A 21,225-nucleotide genomic window follows, 5' to 3' on the forward strand; every position below is an offset into this window, starting at 1 on the left:
CTGACCTGTGGGAAGTCCAAGGACCGCCCACCTCCATCCAGGTTTAGTAAGTTGAGCATCCAAACCGCCCAGGCCCCCCCAAAGCCAGCACGTGCAGTAGGATCAAAAACCCCTTGCCCTTGTTCTTGAGTTCTGTAGTTCATTGCCATTAGCTGCATTTGCAGTGCTCTGCATCCCCTTTCAGAACTTCCATAACGCCAAGTTTCTCTCATCTGTTAAGCCCAGTTCGGCCCTGTCAGACACCTCCCAGAAGTGGAACTGTGATGCTGTCTGGTGTTTGTCTGATGTCATTAACATAGCTGTTTTCAAGACCTTTCCAGATACAGTGTTAGAATTCGATTTTGTGAAAATTGAGTGGGGTGTGTGTTGTCTTTTTCTAGTCACCCGTGGATGCTATTTGTTGTGTTCCGCCCTTTGGCTGTTGTGAGTCTTGACTGCTGCAGAGAGCGCTGGTAGTCTACTAGGGTCTGCTTTGCATTTGTGTGGGGATCTGTAGTTCCTCAAATTGGAGGTTTATGTGCTGATTCTGTATGTAACTTTTTGAGGAGCAACTAAATTATTTTCTTTAACAGCTATTCAGCTATTCTCCCACCGACAGTGCACAAAAGGCCCCAGTTCCTTCCCATTTGTAACAATCCTTGTGATTTTTCTGGTTCTTTGATAATAAATAGCCTTCCTACTGATACTGAGCACTCTTTCTTGTGTTTATTGGCCATTGACAATGCGTCTGTGGAGAAATACCTATTTTAAGTTTTTTGCTCAGTTTTAAATTAGATAATAAGGTGTTTTGTTGTCTTTTTATCAGGATATGGTTTCTCATTCTGCAAATTGTCTTTATTTGGGGCACATTTATTTCTTGCACATTATTTTGGGAGGTTGGAGAAATGGCTCGGTGATTAAGAACACTGGGTTTGAGTTCCAGCACCCACCTGGTAACTCACAACCATCTGTAACTTTATTCCCAGAGAATCAAACACACTTTTCTGACCTCCACAGGTCCTGTATGTACACAGTGCACAGAAAGACATGCAGGCAAAACACCCATACATTTCGAAAATTATTTGGGGTGTTGTTTTGAGATAAAGTGTCACATAGCTACTCCTGACCTTCCTGCCTCTAGCTCCTGACTGCTAGAATTGCAGGTATGTGCCACTGTGACTGGCCACCATTTTATGAAGTCCTCTTTGTGTTGTTGTTGTTGTTGTTATTGATTATAACTTAATTTTTCATGTTAATTTAAGAATAAAATTGCCATTACTATGGACTAGGCAACTTAGCAGTAAGGCAGAATTAGATTATTTTTGTTTCTTTGGAAGTGGGGTTCTTTTCTATTTTGCAAGTAACAGTGTGGTAACCTTCTCGGGCTATTGGGTTTCAGGAGAAGTTACCCTAAAGACTTCAGCAGGTGAGAGGCATCATTATTTTTCAGGTCTCTGTTAAAGCAACAGCATCATGAGTTATATGGAGTATCTACTTACCTCACAAATAATCACGGCTATGTAGAAGATTGACTTGAGTTTTGTAGTAAGTTGATAGTCAACTTGTTCATGCTTAGTTCGATATAGTCATTTATACTAATGCTGCTAGATATAAGTGTCTTTTCTTAGTGGTTATTTTAATGGAATTAATTCTTCTTTCCTCAAGGCCTACATGAATCCAATAGCGATGGCTCGATCAAGGGGTCCAATCCAGTCTTCAGGGCCAACAATCCAGGATTATCTGAATCGACCAAGGCCTACCTGGTATTTCTCAGTTTACCTGTTCATAAAGTTTTTTCTTATTGCCTTTAGTGTTTGTTGAGCAACTTCCGGATAAAAAGATGGTTTACTTATTTTTGAGAATTTCATACATGAGTATTGTATTTCTATCATTTTCATTCTTCCTTCCTCCTCCAACTTTTTCTGTTCTCCACTCCCGCTCCTTCTCAGACTCATGGGCTCTTTAATACTATCACACATGCATGTACCGTACTACATCCTGGATCACATTGTGTTCCTCATACATGCATGGGTTGGAAAAGCCGGTTGATACTCACTTTCTCTGTCCTCCTACACGCCCCCGGCCTTCCTGTGGCCTCGTCATCCAGGCCGGCCTGTCATCTGGTGTCATGCACAGCTTGTTTAGACAGCCATGTTGTGACTTCATGGATGCCTTCCCCTGCAGAGTATAAAAGACACTGTCCCTCAGTGGGCATCTTGGTTCTGGGTTTTTAAATCTTTCTGCCCCTCTTCTATAATTTTCCCTGAGCCTTACATGTAGAGGTGGAATTGTAGATGTACTAATTTGGGGTGGTCACCATGGTTACTTGTTCTCTGTGTTCTGACCAGTTGTGGGTCTTTATAGTAGTCTCCATCTGTCGCAAAAAGAAGCTTCTCCTTTGAGGGGTACGATCTGCCCTTATCTGGATGTGTCTTTAGAATGTGGTTAGAAAGTTTATTGGATTGGGGAAATGGTGTTAGTTGTTTCCTCTCCAGGATCTGTGGCTGTATTAGCCATAGTAGTTGGCTATTTGCAGTATTAGCCATGTATTCTGTCCAGTGTGGACCTTATGGCCAGTGAGCTGATGACTGCAAAGTAAAGGTGTTACTCTTGCTCCACTGGGGATATGCCGTGCTCATCTTTGTGATTCGTGGGCTTTTCCACTGGGTTCTCTTCCTTGGTAAACTGAATAGCACCTTCAGGTACTTTCAGAGCTGGTCCTCAGAAAGGAGGCTCCTGGTCAATTCCAGCTTGATTCCTCCAAGTCCTTTGTCCAAAGTGTGTGATCAGTCTGCAGCAGTAGGGTCTTACGTGTAAGTTTTGGGAGCAAAGGTGGTTGCAGTAGCCTATATTGTTTCGTTTCAGGAATCTCTGACCCCTGGCCAACAACTCAAGGAAGTTTCCCATGCACGGCATTGAGTATTATTATATAATCTGTGGCTCCTTCCCGTAGCATTATCACCCTGTGTGAAACAGCTTCCTTTTTATTAGGTTCTGTGTTTGCTTGATTCTTTGTATATCTGAATATTGATATTTTATCAAAAATTCAACTGGCAAAGATTCTCTGTGAGCTCTCTTTTCACTCAATTGTTTTCTCTGCTGTACAGATTTTTTTTTTTTTTTTAGTTTAAATGAGGTCATGTTTGTTGATTGTTGCCTTAATTCCTGGGCAAATGGAGTCCTATTTAGAAAGTCCTTTCCCGTCCCTGTATCTTGTAAGGCACGGCCTATGTTTTCTTCTACCACTTTTGGTCCTTCTGCTTTCACATTGAGCTTTGATCCAGCTAGAGTTCATTTTTGTTCAGGGTAATCTATGTGGATCTAATCTCGTTCTTTTACATGTGGAAATCCATATAATGAGTGCTGATTCACATGCATGAACAAAGCAGGCATGTTTGAGAATCTGCAGGCATAGCAAAAAACACTTCGAGGAAGCTTTCTCCTATCACCTTTTTCTGTAGCCTCTGAAATGTCTCACTTAACCTTGCAGGGTCTATGCTGTTTAAAATGGTACCTTTCATTGAGATTCACTTAGCGGTTAACAGGGAGTAACAGGAATACTGTACCGTGCTGTTCCAAGTTCCATCAGCTGATTCAGGCGAGTCAGAAATACTGGAGGAGTAGCTCTCATCTTTTGTAAATACATGGTCACAGTTTCAGGCAATATTATTTAATATTTCACTTTTTTGTTACTACTACAGTCCTGAAGTGACAAATCACTAGCTGTAGAGCACCATTAGATCCAGGCAGCTGTAGTTGATGCTTACTATATGCTATAGAGAATCCTTTCAGCTCAATGTCCACCTCGTCCAGTATGCTGAAGTATTCTTAACCACTGCAGCATATCAGAGAAGTTCTCCAAAATGTTATTTTGCCTTTAACATGGTAAGAGGGGATGGAATTTAAAAGGGAAATGCTCAAGAAAGCATTTTACCCATGAGTTAGAACAGGTTATATATATAACAGCCCACAGGTTATATAATTCATAAGAGCACTTATAGGAGTCTTGGCAAATAATCCCACTCCTAACAAGATTCATGGCCAAAGGATGTTAGGTACTGTTGAAAAGGGAAACAGTAGAAAGTCAGACATGGTCTTGTAAGGGTCTTGCTAACAGGGTCATACAAGGCACACTTAATTCCTCTAGCAAGGAGTTATGACAACATGTGGGATATGACCAGCTCAGAAGGCTTATTAGGTGATGCCCAGGATTTTTATTGCTGGTTAGTCTCTGCCATCACATTCTCAAATCCCTCAAACCCAGAAAGAAAGCAGATACTTGGCCTAAACTGTACTGTGTCACACATACCAAGTTTAGTCAGAATAAGCTGCTCTTAATGAGGGAATGGTAAGACCTCCAAAATCTAGCTCCAGGATGCCCACCTTAGGTCAGTGGTCCAAGAAGGTAGGCTGTATCAAGCCTTTGGCGTGCATGTTGAGTATTTTATGTCATGGGACTTACCAGCAGAATGTAGCATTGAGTAGGATAGACTCATCTTAACACAGACAGCTTGTGGCCTGAGGCAGATAGATGTCTTACTTTCTCTGAATTTGATTAAGGCTTTTAGGTACCTATTATTGCTGGGTTGTTGTGAGATTTAGTCGAAATAGTATTTAAGTGATCTGGGTTTGGAAGAGGAGTAATATCACCCAGTGGTATTTATTGTGATATATTTATCATGATTATTTACATAGATGTACACAAAGAAATTTGAACTATCAATATGAAAAGGAGCCTGAGAATATGAAAATTCTAAATATGAAAATATGTTATATACAAAATTTTGTCTTGTTTGTGTCCATCCACTTAAACTAATGCTTTTGAAATTGTATTTGCCATTCTGTTTTTAAAGGGAGGAAGTAAAGGAACAACTAGAAAAGAAAAAGAAGGGTTCCAAAGCTTTGGCTGAATTTGAAGAAAAAATGAATGAGGTTTGTAAATGGCATCTTTTAAAGAAATAGACAAGTCTTTTCCTTAACATAAAAATGAAATCTTTTAATTGTTTCACTTTAATAAACCAAGAATTTGAGTGTTACACTTTAGGCATTAAGGGTATTCTATATTTTATAAATATTACTGTTCTATTTGAAGGCAGTAAATTAATACCTTCTATAAAAATAAGAGCACTCAGTAAAGGCACTTCCTCGAAAGCCTGATGATCTGAGTCTGATTCTCGGGACCCACAGGTTGCCCTCTGTCTACACACATTGTATGGTCTACACCATTGTATGTGTGCACCCACACATACCTCACACCTGCCCACGATAATCATAATCATACTTTTTTTTTTCCTTTTTGGTTTTTTGGTTTTCAACACAGGGCTTTTCTGTGTAGCAGCCCTGACCATCCTGGATCTCTCTCTAGACCAGGCTGGCCTCAAACTCACAGAGACTCAACTACCTCTGCCTTCCAAATGCTAGGATTAAAGGTATGTGCTACCACTGCTCGGTGATACATGATACATTTTTTTATTAGTTTTTTTTTTTGTAGTTGTTGTTTTTTAACCCAGACATGGTAGCACTAACCTTTAATCCCAACACTTGGAAGGTGGAGGCAGGTGGAGCTCTGAGTTCAAGAAATGCAGGCAGATTTCTGAGTTGGAGGCCAGCCTTGTCTACAAAGCAAGTTCCAAGACAGCCCCAGGGCTACACATAGAAACTACATTTTACATAAATGTATACACAAATGAAAATAAGTAAATCTTTTTTTTAAGAAGGAAGCTGAGATAAATAGCTGAGTAGTCTAAACTAGGAAAGAGACTAGGAGCTTCTAATGGTGTCTCATAACCTTTTTGCAGAATTGGAAAAAGGAACTAGAAAAACACAGAGAAAAATTATTAAGTGGAAATGAGAGCTCATCCAAAAAAAGACAGGTAACACCCTTTTTGTTTATTGTCATTTTTCTCATGGATTTCATGATGGTGTGTTAATAAATACACTTGAAAATTTCATCTACTAATTCAGACTTGTGTTTCTTTCTATTTAGAGAAAGAAAAAAGAAAAGAAATCTGGTAGGGTGAGCAAAAGTTTTCTATTTTTCCAAATGTTACAATTAAGAGCTGTTTAAAAAAGTAAGAATGATTGATTTTTACCTGTATGCTAAAAGTGCATAGTAACTTAGACTGTAGATGAGTCCTTGGGTTGTGATGGGTGATGTTCTCTCTAGACGTGAAGGGGGTCATCTCCTCATAACCTAGTGGTTTTCCTGTTGCTGCTAAAGAGGACAGTTGTTGATCATTGCTCATGTTGTCACTTTGTTGAGTTTAGAGAACTGAGCTAAGTCCTATGAATGTGGCATCTGTTTCTTAGACACTAGATTGATTTCACTAAGTACTTGAGTGACCTAATAAACCAATTCCCGCATCTCACAAGCTTTAATTGTTTTGTGCTTGGTCAAGTATTCATCTTCTTCTTCATCGAGCTCTGATTCTTCCAGCAGTTCTTCAGATTCTGAAGATGAGGTAAGGTTTGCTGTGGTTCATGAAATAATGGGTATCTACTTCAGTGTCAAGGGGACTCCTGATGTACAATTGCTGCTAGACATGCTGATTTTAATTAATTGTTCATAACTTACAGTGCCCGTATAGGAATAAATGAAATGATGAAATGTTTAAATATTGGTATTAAGTTTTAAGTTTGCTTTTGTCTATTTAAAATAATAGAATTATTTGTTTTATAAAAAAATCTAAAATGCTTTTGACCCATTGATTAGAATTACATAATTCAGATCACTTGACTCTTCTTCAAATAGAAAAATGGCATGTTACATTGTTACACTATGATCTTCATTGAGCCAGGTGTGGTGCTGCACACCTTTAATCCCAGCACTCAGGAGGCAGAGGCAGGGCTCTGTGAGTTCAAGGCCAGCTTGGTCTACAGAGTGAGATCTAGGACAGTCAGGGCTGCACAGAAGAACCCTGTTTTGAAAGATTAAAAATAAATAAATACATAAATATTCATTAACATAAATATGTTTATAAGTTGGTCCTTTGATTAAGTTCTGGTCATTACTACATTTATGATATTAGTTAAATGGATAAATTATATTCTGAAACAGAAAGCAAATATTTCTAAATGTTTTGTGTAGGATAAAAAACAAACAAAAAAGAAGAAGAAAAAGAAGAGTCGTTGCCATAAGTCTCCTGAAAGCTCAGTGTTGGACTCCGACTCGGACAGCAAGGTGAGACTCAGGCACTGAGGCCTGAGACCAAAGGCTCCACTGTCACCATGATTAGAAAGAGCACGTTTGGTTTTTGTGCTTGGAGATTCTGCACCAGTTGACTGGTGTATTTAATATTGTACATGCTGCATTTATTTATTCCCTGAGTGCTTTCATATACATGTTTCTGTGTCTCCCAATCTTCATGATAGTGTTCTTTCATTTTCAAAAGATATTTGTAATTCAGGGCAAAAAGGAGGTGAGAGCTAAGCTGATTATCTTTTACTAGCTACCTGGTGTGCTTTCTGTTTGACCCAGATTGGTTCTGTACTGACTAGAAACATCCAGTCCAACTGACTTCAAATCTTCGTGACCATTCTTTAAAAAAGTGTGAAGTGTTATATGGCCATGACTGTAATCAGTGGTAGACAAAATGAAGTATTGGTACCTATTTATTGAGATTGATTTATTCCTGTTGGAGAAATGTAGTAGAAAGCTTGCTTGACGTTCATGAGGGAGACTGGGGTCAAGCTTCAGTACCAAAAAAGAAGCATTGATTCCTAGGTCCTATCTCCAAAGTCTGATTGGGATCAGAAATAGTTTGTATTTTTGACAAATGCCCTACATGGTTCTGATGAGGAGCACCCAAGGAACATAGGGGCTCAGGAAACTAAAGCTCCTGTTGAGGTTTCTGAAAGATTTTCACTCGCCCTGGGAAGGATGAGTTCTGACAAAGCGCCCAGTGTAGAAAATCCATGGTGGCTGTCGGCTCTCTCTGTCATAACTCAGCAGCCCTCTCATCATGATAGTTAGTGTTCATGGAAGGCCCTCACGGGTAATGCATTTACCCCTTTCAGTAACCTTATGAGGGAGCTGTTTGTTAGTAGTTAGAACTAAGGGAATAAAAGCAGAATTTTTGATGTGGACAGGAGACAAATCAGATTGGTGGCTGGCAGAAAACCATGTAGATTATAGAACTTCAATGCATGTGGCCATAAGAGGCAAAGACAATGGCATGAAGCCCCATATTAAAATAAGCCGTGTGGATATTGGATACTGTTTTAGGGGTACATAAACTTTATTCAGTTAGATAACAAAAAGGTCTTACATGTAGAGATACATATAAAATAGTTGGGACTTTTTTTGTTTTTTGTTTTGTTTTTCGAGACAGGGTTTCTCTGTGTAGCTTTGGCACATGTCCTGGAACTAGCTCTGTAGACCAGGCTGAACTAGAACTCGGATATCCGCCTGCCTCTGCCTCCCTACTGCTGGGATTAAAGGTGTGCACCACCACTGCCAGGTTCATAGATTGAACTTTTATTTTCAAAATAAATTCTGATATTGAAGTAAACTTTTATTAGTCATGAATCAAATCACTTTGGGGGAGTGCTACACGTCTACCGTGTCTCTTTGTGTATCTGTGCAGGATGGTTCAAAAAAGAGAAAGAAGTCAAAGGATGTGACCGAGAAAGAAAAGGTAACTATTTCTACACTGCCTACAGGTCGTCTGTCACACAGCACTTACATGACTAACTGCGCTGTGTACCATAAACAAGGGGTTTCATATTAGTGTGACGGTTCTTTTTAGCTATGAATTTATTTATGAGATGGGGGCTCGCTGTGTAGTCCAGGTTGACCTTAGAGTCCTGGGATCTTCCTGGGAAGCTGGGGCTCTGGCCACGTGGTCCCCACTATAATGTCTTTATTAATAATATTAATTGGTGTATATCAACTGATAGAAGGAGAAAACCATGTTTATTTTAGTAGTTATTTGATTTGGTATTAACTCCTAATATTCAGAACTATATTTCAGAAAAGTATATATGAAACTAAAACTTAGTAGTACAAAGTAAAAAACGGAAACAGCTTGTATTGTGATTTTGAAGTACTTCAAAGTATTACATAGAGAATCTTACACACTGAACAGCCACCCTGATAGTCACTAGAATTACTAAGTGGTTTACATTTGCTTCTGATGTTGCTTTACTGTTTCAGAGGCAGTGGTCCTGGAGTTAATGTGCATGCTTCTCACATTGAGCACATAAGTATAAATGTATTCATAGTAGCATCCAGTGTTGTGTGGTTTCCAAGAGTATCAAGTTCTGAAATCTGCTTTTTTATCTAGCATTACTGCTGACACTTAGCCTTGATGTTTTCAAATTTATTTCTTTTGCTTACAATATTCCATTTATTCTCCATCCTCCTATGGAACATCTAGATTGTTTTTATTTTTAATAATTTATTTGTATATGTGCACCATGTGCATGAAGGTGTGTTTATACAGAGGCTAGCAAAGGACATAGGGTCTTCTGGAAAAGGAGTATTAGGTGGTTCTGAGTTGGTTGTTGTAGGTTCTGGCAGCTGAACCTCAGTTCTCTGCATAAGCAGCAACTGCTCGTAGCCTCTGAACCACCTCTGCAGCCACCAGTTGTTTATAGTTTTCAGGAAACTGCTGCAATGCACATTTCTTTTTTATTTTAAAGATTTATTCATTTTTATATGTTGAAGTATTTTGCTTATATATGCATATGTACCATGTACTTGCCTAGTACCCAAGGTAGCCAGAAGAGGGCATCAGTTACTCCAGAACTCGGGTTGCAGACAATTGTAAGCCACCATGTATTTCCTGGAAACTGAACCTGGGTCTTCATATATATACATTTTTTAAATTGGTATTTATTGAGCTCTACATTTTTCTCTGCTCTTCTCCCTTCCTTTCCTCTCCCCACCTAATCCTCCCCCAAGGTCTCCCTGCTCCCAGTTTACTCAGGAGATCTTGTCTTTTTCTACTTTCTACTTCTCATGTATATTATATCTATGCGAGTCTCTCTTAGTGTCCGCATTGCTGGGATTGTGGTTTATAAGCTGACTTTCTTTGCTTTATGTTTAAAAACCACCTATGAGTTAGGACCTGTGATGATTGTCTTTCTGAGTCTGAGTTACCTCACTCCAAATAATGTTTTCTAGCTCCATCCATTTTCCTGCAAAATTCAAGATGTCGTTATTTTTTTTTTTTTCTGTGTAGTACTCCATTGTGTAATGTACTACATTTTTCTTATCCTTTCTTGGTCGAGGACATTTAGGTTGTTTCCAGGTTCTCACTATGACAAAGCTGCTATGAACATAGTTGAAAACATGGCCTTGTGGCACGATTGAGCATCCTTTGGATATATACACAAAAGTGGTATTACTGGGTCTTAAAGAAGGTTGTTTCCTAATTTTGTGAGAATTCACCACACTGACATCCAAAAGGGCTGTACCAGCTTGCATTCCCACCAGCAATGCAGGAGTGTTCCCTTTTCCCCACACATCTCCAGCATAAGTTGTCATCAGTGATTTTGATTTGGGCCATTCTTTCAGGTATAAGATGGAATCTCAGAGTTGTTTTGATTTGCATTCCTCTGATGACTAAGGATGTTGAACATTTTCTTAAGTGTCGTTCAGCCATTTTAGATTCCTCTGTTGAGAGTTCTCTGTTTAGGTCTGTACTCCATTTTTTTTTCTGGATTATATTATCTTTTGGTGTCCAATTTCTTGAGTTCTTTGTATATTTTGGAGATCAGACCTTTGTCTGATGTGGGGTTGGTGAAGATCTTTTCCCATTCTGTAGCCTATCATTTTGCCTTGTTGACCATGTCCTTTGCTTTACAGAAGCTTTTCAGTTTCAGGAGGTTCCATTTATTAATTCTTTCTCTTGTGTCTGTGCTGCTGGGATTATATTTAGGAAGTGGTTCCCTGTGCCAATGCTCTCAAGTGTACTTGCCACTTTCTCTTCTATAAGGTTCAGTGTGGCTGGCTTTATGTTGAAGTCTTTGATCTATTTGGACTTGAGTTTTGTGCATGGTGATAGATATGGGTCTATTTTCATTCTTTTTTTTAAATTTTTTTTAATGATTTATTTATCTTTATATGCATTGGTGTGAAGGTGTCAGATCCCCTGGAACTGGATTTTCAGACAGTTATGAGCTGCCATGTGGGTGCTAGGAATTGAACCCCGGTCCTCTGGAAGAGCAGTCAGTGTTCTTAACCGCTGAGCCATTTCTCTCGCCCCCTATTTTCATTCTTCTACATGTTGATATCCAGTTATATCAGCACCACTTGTTAAATATGCTTTCTTTTTTCCATTTGATATTTTTTGCTTCTTTATCAAAGATCAGGTTTTCGAAGATTGATATCTGGATCTTCTATTCGGTTCCATTGGTCTTCCTGTCTGTTCTTATGCCAATACCAGGCTGTTTTCAGTACTGTAGCTTTGTAGTAGAGTTTGAAGTCAGGGATTGTGATGCCTCCAGAAGTTCTTTTATTGCACAGGATTTTTTTTGGCTATCCTGGGTTTTTTGCTTTTCCATATGAAGTTGAGGTCTTTGAAGAATTTTGCTTGGATTTTGATGGGCATTGCGTTGAATCTGTTGAACGTGGGTCTTTTGCAGTAGCAACAAGTTCACGTAATCACTGAGCCCTCTCTCTGGCTCTATACAGTGGGCATTTCTTAACTATACCTTTTCTCCTGTGAGTTATTTTTAATTTTCTATTGTATCTAAAACTGTAATTTCTAAATTCCCAGAATGTGAATGCATTTAATTTATCAAAACATTTTTTCACCAAAGTGAAAAATTTCTGAACAGTTGGTTATACTAATGCTTGCATAATTTTTAGTCTTAAAAATCTCTACTTACATTCCTAAGTACATTATAAAAAAAGTTTTAGTTGGTGTGTATGCACATGCATATGTGCCTATGATGTGGCGGGGGGGGGGGTGTGATGGTATGTTGTACCATGTGTGTATGGAGATCAGAAAACAGCTTTGTGAAGGGTGTTCACCCCTTCTACTTGTATGTGAGTTTCTAGTGTCTTTATACTCTGAGCTATTTTGCTGTCCCAGAACTAAGATGTTTTTAAAATGTAAATGAGGAGTTAGGACATTGGCTCAGCAGTTAAGCTTGTTTGTTTCTCTTCCTGTGTTGTGAGTTTGGTTCACAACACCCTTATAAGCATCTATAACTCCAGCTTCAGGGGATGTGACACCCTTTTTAGCCCCATGAGTACCTGCACACAAGCATGACATACCCTCTTGCATACAAACATACATATGAATACAAATGAAATAAAACTTGAAAAATATAATACTCTAGATATAACATTATTTTATATATATAATACTCTAGCTATAACATGATATATATATATAAAACTATTATAAAGGTATTCTTTTAAATCATAACAAGTAATTGCCAACTGGTTGTCTTTTCTTATATCATCCTGAATAGAAGCAAAGGGATTAAAATACAAAGGACTTAAATCTTTCACATCTTGGTCTCTTATGACCTTAAAATTGTTATCTGCTAATTTAAGGAAGTTATTATCTAAATCACTTGTTCTCAACCTTCCTAATGCTGCAACCCATTAGTACAATTCCTTGTGTTGTGGTGACTCCCAACATAAAATTATTTTTGTTGCTACCTCATAACTATAATTTTTATACTGTTAAGAATTGTAATATAAATATCTGTCTTCTTAGAATCTTAGGCAACCCTGTAAAAGGGTCATTTGACCCCCAAAAGGGTTGCAACCCACATATTGAAAACTGCTGATGTAAATGGATATGTAGCTACTTGAAGTTATTAAATGAAAGTATTGCTTTAGTGGAATTAAAAACTTAAATTCTGGCAAATGTCACTATGTTTAGAAATCTCTAAATTTAAAACTGGGTGATTTGTAGAAGAACTACTGGGATAGTTAGAAGAATTTTTAAATACAACTTAGAAACGAGATATGGGGCTTGTGTGATGGCTCAGCAAAAAAGAAGCCCTTGATGCAGACTTGACAACCTGAGTTGAATCCTTGGATCCCACAAAGTTGGAGGAGAAAATAAAAAGACTGTGAAGTTACCCTCACTGATACATACAGACATGTGCCTACCTGCAGATATACATGCACATAACAAATTTTCCGTTTGGAAATAGAAGCATAAAGTTTTTATGGCAGAGTTTTTAAAATTGGAATACATGTATTTGTCTTCATAGGACAATAAAGGAGCCAGCAGGAAAAGAAAGCTGTATGAAGATAGAGCACTGACTTCTGAGTCATTGTCAGAGCTGGAGTGTGAGGAGGTGAGTGAAGAAAGCTAGTTCAGCGTGAGTGTTAGAGTTTCATGACTGTCATTTGATAATCAGTCATGCTTTCCTGTGCCTTTCAGTTGTCATTCTGGTTACGTGGAGGAGACTCTAGGCAGCAAACTGAGGGCCAGTCGTGGCTAGAGTAGAAAGAATCAGACATGCTGTTCATTTGTGTCTTACATGTCCTCTGGGCACTGCCAAAGGAGCTGATTTCCTGAGTCTGGCTTCGCTAGGCTTTTCTCCTTTGGTGTCCACCTTGCCCAGCTGTCTTCTCTGTTTCACAGCTCCCTGCTCCTTCTGTATCTTCCTGTTTGTTTGTACCTATCTCCTTTTTTACTTCCTGTTTCTGGTTTCTGGTGATGGCCCTCAGAACCATCATACCAGTTACCCCATCTTATAGTTGTAAGTTTTATTCTTTTCGAAATGAAACATGTAGCTAATAAAAACTAGTTACACTAATTTTTATATTACTGTCCCTTACTAGAAGAAATGGAAGTACATAAACAATGTGTAATCTGACGAAATTGTATTTGAATATATAAGCACTCAAGTAATTATGAGACTGGAAGGTAAAATCTTCAGTTTAGACTAGGGTTGGACCCTTATACGTGGCCACCAGTCAGTTTCCAGAATGACGGACAACATTTCAACAAGCTCTCAGAGAGCTGCCACCCAATTGCAAGCAAACAGGATCTAATGTATGTGTTTGTTTCTTTATTCCTCATTCTTCCTTACATCGTCAGGGACATTTTTTTATGTGTTTGTGTCATGTATCTAACAGGTATGCCATTCAGCTGAATAGCTAGGCAGTTTTTATCTTCTAGTATTGTTATATTTCACACTAATCCAGTAATATAATAAGGAATGTTTAACAGAATACCTTATTTGTATTAACATTTAATATACATGGACTCTGAGGGCTGAGAGACTGCTCAGAAGTTAAGAGCACTGGCTGCTCTTGCAGAGGTCCTGAGTTCAATTCCAAGTAACCACATAGTGATTCACAACCATCTGTAGTGAGATCAGATGCCCTCTTCTGGTATGCAGGTATATATGCAGATAAGGCCAGCCTAGGTTAGAGAGGTTTTACACACAAGGAAATACAAAAGATACAATCATTGTTATTTAAGAGGATTTTAACCCGCTGCTCTATAGTTTTAACAGTACAGAGTTGAGAATCAGGTGTGGTAGAGTTCGTGATGCCTTCCCACAGCTGCACTACTTTTTCTTGGTGCTGAGAGACAATGCAAGGGAAGACTTTAAAAACTTTTAAAATAATTTATGTTTCATTTATTGAAACTTTATTGATACATAACAGAATTCATAAAAATAGAGTTTTTATAGTCAAAATTGTCTACATGTGACTTGAACATGTGAGATGTGTACTAAGTAAAAATGACATGGGTGTCTTCTATTCACAAACATTTCAACTTTGTAGGTGCAGGCGAAAAGGAAGAAAAGTGAGGTGCGCGAGAGAACAGCAAGTATCTTACGTTTCACAGATACAGCAGGCCCCCGGTTTTGTTTGGTTTTTTGGTTTGGCTTTTGGGGTTTGTGGGGTTTTTTGGTTTTTTGAGACAGGATGTCTCTGAATCTTTGGAGCCTATTCTGGAACTCACTCTTTAGCCCAGATTGGCCTTGAATTTACAGAGATCCACCTGCCTCTGCCTTCCTAGTGCTGGGATTAAAGGCCCATTGTTCTTTAATGTCACCTTAATTCTGCTGGGATCAGATGAAGACTGGGAAGGGTGTGTGTCCATCACCTTTGGTTACTGGATGGGAGAGAAGCAAGTAGGCTTAGGAAAGGGGAGCAAACAGCTCCTGACCCCTTTCAGTATCTTACTGTCAGAAATACAGGTTCAAAGCTGAGAGCAGTGGCACACACCTTTAATCCCAGCACTTAGGAGACAGATGCAGGCGGATCTCTGTGAGTTGGAGGACTGCCAGGTCTACCGAAGAATCCTTGAAGCCAAAAAAAAAAAAAAAAAAAAAACAAAAGTGTTCTTAACCAGCCATCTCTCCAGCTCTTTAGGGGGGTTGTTTTTCGAGACAGCGTTTCTCTATGACTTTGGAGCCTGTCCTGGAACTAGCTGGCCCTGAACTCACAGAGATCCCCCTGCCTCTGCCTCCCTAGCACAGGGATTAAAGGCCTGTGCCACCAGTGCCCAGTTTACCATTTCCTTTTTAAAACCAGTTCTGCCATTATGCAAATTGAGAAATAGGAAAAGAGAAAGAAAATTTAAGAAAACGGGAATGTATTTAAAGGAGAAGTAGCACCCCCCCTCCAAAAGGAAGAAGAACAAAATAGCTGATTCCTTCAGAGTGTAGTGCAGACCCTGCCTGTGAAGTAATGCCAGGGTTCTCTGTGTACACGTGGGCACCTTTGAAGGCACTTTCTTCAGGAGAGCTAAAAGAAAGAAGTGAGGATACCCCATTTGTAGGTCAGGGCAGCCTTTCCCTAGAACTTTAATATAAGGACTTCCTCTGGAAGTTGGGCTTACTTGGGTTTACATGATTCCAAAATCAATTTTATGTGTTTTGTGATAAGATTCTCTTTTTTATGAATGCAAAAATAATTTGGTTGACTGTTTTACACTGTAGTTTAGTTTGATTGATTAATTAGAAAAACATTTGGCTAAGTCTAGCGTGTACTATTATTCTAGGCATGGTCTAGTTCTTAGAGAACAGAGTGTATATATATATATGGGGACAAGAGTGAGTAGCTAAAGAAAGCTCCCCATGGGCCTAAGGGTTTAATTCAGTGGTAATGTACTTGCCTTATATATGCAAGACTGTGGGTTCCACCCTTATACAGTAAATACATTTAAGATTTGGGGATTTTTTTGTAGAATTCTATCTAAGTACATGCTTTAAACAAACGAACAAACAGCAGCTCTGGGAGCCAGAGCTGTCACTCTGTCTTCAGCATCCCCAAGAAGGCAAGCTGCAAGGTTCTTCTGTAACAGTAGCAGAGGAGAGGGATCTCTGCCTCCCTTGCTTGCATGCCACTTTTTCCTCCTGAATAGCCTCAGCAGTAGCCTCGAAATGATGCCTTTACTTCTGTACCAGAAGCACTCAGAGGAGTTAAGTTCAGTAAAACTCCAGCACCCTTTACCCACTAAGAATGTGACTGCTTTTCCAGAGCAGTGATTTCCCTGTAAAAATGAGGCATTTGACTAGATATGGAGGTATGTGCCTGTAATCCTAGCATCAGGAGTTCAAGGTTCAACGCCAGCCTAGGCTACAGGAGACCCTGTCTCAAAAAAAAGTAAGCTTATGTTTTATTAAATAAAATATACCTTTATGTATATATCAGTATTAGTAGTTAGTATTAGCAATTAAAGTAGTGCTGCAGTCTGAACAGTACAGTTATATTCCAATTTTAAAATATTAGATTAAATACTTGGATCCTCACAAAAACTGCCGTTTCCCTAAAGCAGCTGCATCTTGCTGTATTAGAGCTGTAGCTCGTTTTCCTTGGGAAGCTGTATATATAACATGAAAGTAGCGATTGACAGCATGATTCAGTTGAGTCTTTTATAGACGTTTCTGTTAGAAGTGGTCCTAGACTCCATAGTTGTGGTTATGGAGGCTTTTCTAGAATGCCCTAACCAGCTTGGTTGCTTCTCTGGTTATTTATTCTGTGGTAGCTGAAATGTAGAAGTGACAGTGTTCTTAACTGGCATGTTTTCAAATGGGCACAGTAGTAATGCCTGCCATGGGATTGTCTTTACAGGATAAAGATAAAGCCAAAAAGAGAAGGAAGCATAAGAAGCACAGCAAGAAGAAGAAAAAGAAGGCTGCCAGCTCCAGTTCAGACTCGTCATAGCATCGGGAAGACCAGGGTCCCTTACAGGGTGCAATGGTGAAGGAGCTCTTAACTGTGAAGATAACGACATACGTAGTAACGTGCATGAATTCCCTTGTGTTTAGACCTGTCCTGGACTAGTCAGTAGCCACTTGAATGCTGCTGTATGAAAGGCCATGATTGTTGCCTGCTGCCTGAACACCTTTTCCTCTCTCCCAGTGCTCGATGACTCTGGGGGACTGTACTTTGCAGTCATATTAGTGGTTAAGATATTTGGAATAAAGCTAATATTTTTTACTAGATGTACTTAGTTAGGATAAGTCAACAGAAACAGTCTGAATCCATCTCTAAGATGTGACCAGAAATAATGAGGTGACTAGGGAAATTTTCAAAGTAGGGGTTACATTAATATTTCAAAATTCTTATGCTGTAGATAAGTGTATTTTAATTTTCCCCATGTATATTTTGATTTACTTGGGGAAGGAGCTTTTAGGGGGGGTTGGTTTGCTATCTCTTTAGCTACCAGAACAGCGTGCCTTTGATCTCACACTACTTTTGTGGACACAGTAGCCATGCTTCCTGGGAGGTCAGAGCTGGGCACCATCAGTCCTGCCCTTGAGTGAGGTTAGTGATATCCATTGTATGCTGCTTTGAATGAACCAGAGATACTCGGCCCTTTGCAGCATGAGAAGCCCCCACAGCTCTGGCATTTACCTCCACTTCAGTAATATCTGAATGTTTCTTAGGGTTAGATTGTGTTGTCATTTGATTTAATTCTGCTTACACTTTGACTTTGGAGAAGTGTTTAGTAGACACTGGTACTTTCTGAACTGATAGCTAACAATTCTAAAGTGGATGATTTATGCAGGTCTTAACCAGTCAGAAGGGGTTATGTAGCCAGTGATAGCTACTTTATGTTTTGTATAGATTTTGTTTAGGCTGCAGTGTTTAACTTTTAACTCCTTACTCTTGCTGTCTTAAGTTCATTACTATGTTTAGTGGTACACAAGATATTTAGCATGTAAAAAGCAGGACTTTTGGTTTTCGTTTTTAATAGCTTCATATTGAAGCTAAGACTTTTACCACAAACAAGTTGAGTGGCAGGCCTAGTATGCTGTATCTTGTTACATAAAGCTGTTGCCAGAATCTTAGTAAATAGAATGTTTTAAAAGTTTGTTGTCTTTGTATATTAATAACAGATTATGACATGTTAACTTACATGAAACTACATTACTGCTCTTTCTGTGTCATGTTTTACTGAGATTTTGTGCCTCATCTCTGAGTTATTAGGAATGTTGAAAGGAATTGATAAGTCATTTTCATTTTACACTTTTATATAATCAGGTAATATGAATATAACAATGTACAATTTGCCTGTCAGAGTGTGTGCTAATTATAGTGGAATATGCACAGAACATTTTGGCATGAAAGAGGCTGAATAAATAGCTATTTTACTTAAAATAGCTGTGCTCTTATCTCCCGTTGGGTCACAGGTAGCTACAAAAGTTAGTGATAAATATGCCCTCAGGTTTTTAGTGATAAAATAACACATTTCCTGGGAGGTTCCTTAAAATATTTCCTACTATAGGGTATCAAAACATTTGAGGAATATATGATACCTCCTCCAAAAATTATTTTTGCAGAATTGATGTTCAAGACTATTTGGCCAGTTGTTGGTGACTTTTCCTAGGTGTACAGGGGCGGTTTATGGGTTTGTCTAGATATGACAGTTATAGCCTGCAAGAAGCAGCTGTTTATTGGACCAGAGAAGGTGGGAAGCAGGTGATTTAGAAGAATGGTGTGTCTTTTTCAGACTCTGTTGTCTAGGGCTCACCTTGGTGTTTGGTTGTGACCGAAGCAACTCTCCTGAGAAGGATGAAAGAATATTTATGGGGTGTTGTCCCTTATATTAATTCAATGACTACAATAATGTGGAAGTTAATAACACACCTTCCTTTTTCCACCAAAACTTGCCTTTTCTCTTTTGGGCGATTTTATACCAAGTTGACAAACAAGGCGCATCTCTTACAGAATGACAGCTGCCAGAAAGTGATGAGTGTCTGCTGAAACGTTTGCTGTCTTCATACCAGTGCTAGCTTTTTGGGGGCACTTAGGAGTCCTTTGGTTGCCCTTGAGTGTCCAAATTTAATTTTACCCAAAATACAGATTTGGAGTAGGTGACAGCCTTTGAAGGAGCTATTCATAGCTTGGGAAATTATTGTAATCTAAAGAAGGGCTTTGTAATAATTTTTAGTTATATGTTCAAATAGAGAGAAAAATGTTTGGAATTTTCACTGAGGTGAAATTTCAAAGTGAAAATACCATTTTACACGATCTTAAATGTAGAAGTGGCTACAGTTTTCAGATACACAGAACTTTAACGACTTCCCTGTATATGTACTGTCTGGCAGCATCCATTTCTTTATCTTTCCAGCTGCTTGAGAATGTTCTGACTAGTTGCTAGGAGGTTGCCAATGGCCACATTCTGTTTTGGAGTAGTAGAGTTAGTGTCAGTTTAGAAGTAGACTATTGGAGAAAGCAGTGTGCTGAAGCCACTCTAAAATGGAGCAAAGGCCTCTGAAGAAGCTGGTGGAATCCATCAGTAAAACTGTCAAGAGCTGTGAGTACTCAGTCTTCAACTGTTTCTACACCGTGATTCGCTGAGACACATGTTGGTCAGTGGATTAGATAGAAACTTGCTAACTTGCTAGACAGCACTGAGTGCTCTGTGACCATATACTAAGAATCTAGTTCTTTATATTCAGTCATTTTTAAAAAAAAAAAGGAGCCGCACATGTAGCACATGTCTTGAATCTCAGTGCTCAGGGAGGCGGAAGCAGGGGGAATCTCTGAGGTCAGGTGCTCTAGGGCATGTTCCAGGCCAGCCAGGGCTACACAGTGGGACCCTGAGGCAGTGGTGGGTAAGACATGGTCAGGTTTGCAAAGCTCTGCCACACAGGCTGGAGAGCCTGCTTTCGGTCTCTTGGGGCCATAAGAACTGACTCCAGAAAGCTGTCCTGACCTACATTCCACACACAAAATAATAACAAATTACTTCTCAAGTAGATGAGCAAGTGAGCCATTACCATGTACTTAGAAACATGGAAGCCATCAGGTGTCCTGACCCATTTGGGCATGTGGGGAGAGTGTCTTGAAAATACATAAATGCAAAAGAATTACCTGCCAACCAAGTGTAGCTCTTATTCTGTTCACAATAAGAATTTTTAATTACAAGCAATCAATTTGACCAGTTCCAGTGGTTTCTGGTACAAAACTCAGTTACAGATTGCTTTACTTCAGGGATTAATAGAAATACATGAAATGATTTAGTCAGTGAGGTGGGTGAGCAGGTGAACACATTTGCCATGCAAGCTGGACGGCCTGAGTTCAGTTCCTGGAGACGATAGTGGAAAGAACCAGTTCCCAAGTTCTCTGCCCTCCACATGTTTGTATGCAATAATAACAACTCTTTCGGGTAGGAGAGGCAACATGGCTCAGTGGATAATGGAACTTGATGCTGGGGGATGCGTGCCTGACAGGCAGAGTTTGGCTGCAAAAACCGTGGAAAGTGGGAGGAAAAAAATCCACAAAGTTGTGACCTCCCTCGCACATTGTGGCATGTTTGTGTACACACATACACATACAGACCCAAGAAACTTTAAATATAATTTAATGCTCACCAGACATGTTGGTGAGCAACTTTAATCCCAGCACTCGGAAGGCGGAGGCAGGTGGGTCTCTGAGCTCAAAGCTAGTCTGATCTACATAGAGAATTTCAGGCTACTTGGAGCTATACAGTGAGACCCTGTCTCCAACAAAATGAATAGTGTGATGCTATCCATGTTACAGTGCTTGCTATACACAGCTTAATAGGTCAGTTTTCTTAATCCTTGCCCTGAAAATTGTGATGCATTCTCCTGAGGGTTTGTTTCTCAGACAGAGCTACAAATAATCCTGCATGGTGGTCATTTTCAGTCTAGGCATGGACGTTATTTAACTTCAGCCAGTCTCGAACACTTACTTGTCCCTTTGGACTTCAGGTGGATGGACAAAATGTTAATTAAGACTTTTGGGGGCTGCAGAGATGGCTCAGTGGTTAAGAGCATTGCCTGCTCTTCCAAAGGTCCTGAGTTCAATTCCCGGCAACCACATGGTGGCTCACA

The 21,225-nt window shown here is 39.3% G+C and overlaps 2 protein-coding genes across 5 annotated transcripts in view; both read left to right on the plus strand.

The window, feature by feature from the left end:
• Positions 1-18,528, plus strand: part of Fam133b (family with sequence similarity 133 member B) — a 23,945-nt gene extending 5,417 nt beyond the window's left edge. Inside the window, exons 2-11 of one of the 3 annotated variants that reach the window (XM_013355417.1) lie at positions 1,645-1,742; positions 4,833-4,911; positions 5,778-5,852; positions 5,966-5,995; positions 6,378-6,440; positions 7,067-7,159; positions 8,565-8,615; positions 13,162-13,248; positions 14,693-14,719; positions 16,991-18,528. In XM_013355417.1, the coding sequence (XP_013210871.1) occupies positions 1,645-1,742; positions 4,833-4,911; positions 5,778-5,852; positions 5,966-5,995; positions 6,378-6,440; positions 7,067-7,159; positions 8,565-8,615; positions 13,162-13,248; positions 14,693-14,719; positions 16,991-17,083 (696 nt within the window). In that variant the 3' untranslated portion in view covers positions 17,084-18,528. Of the gene's footprint in view, positions 1-1,644; positions 1,743-4,832; positions 4,912-5,777; positions 5,853-5,965; positions 5,996-6,377; positions 6,441-7,066; positions 7,160-8,564; positions 8,616-13,161; positions 13,249-14,692; positions 15,224-16,990 lie in introns of those variants that run through there. The other 2 variants (XM_005371777.2, XM_013355416.2) reach the window with 2 other exon arrangements.
• A 375-nt stretch (positions 18,529-18,903) lies between these two features.
• Positions 18,904-21,225, plus strand: part of LOC101993133 (EF-hand calcium-binding domain-containing protein 1-like) — a 19,938-nt gene continuing 17,616 nt past the window's right edge. Inside the window, exon 1 of one of the 2 annotated variants that reach the window (XM_026778316.1) lies at positions 18,904-19,682. In XM_026778316.1, the coding sequence (XP_026634117.1) occupies positions 19,625-19,682 (58 nt within the window). In that variant the 5' untranslated portion in view covers positions 18,904-19,624. The remainder of the gene's footprint in view (positions 19,683-21,225) is intronic. The other variant, XM_013355419.2, reaches the window with a different exon arrangement.

Source organism: Microtus ochrogaster, unplaced genomic scaffold (assembly GCF_000317375.1).
Source record: "Microtus ochrogaster isolate Prairie Vole_2 unplaced genomic scaffold, MicOch1.0 UNK126, whole genome shotgun sequence".
In the NCBI taxonomy this organism is placed as follows: Eukaryota; Metazoa; Chordata; class Mammalia; order Rodentia; family Cricetidae; genus Microtus; species Microtus ochrogaster.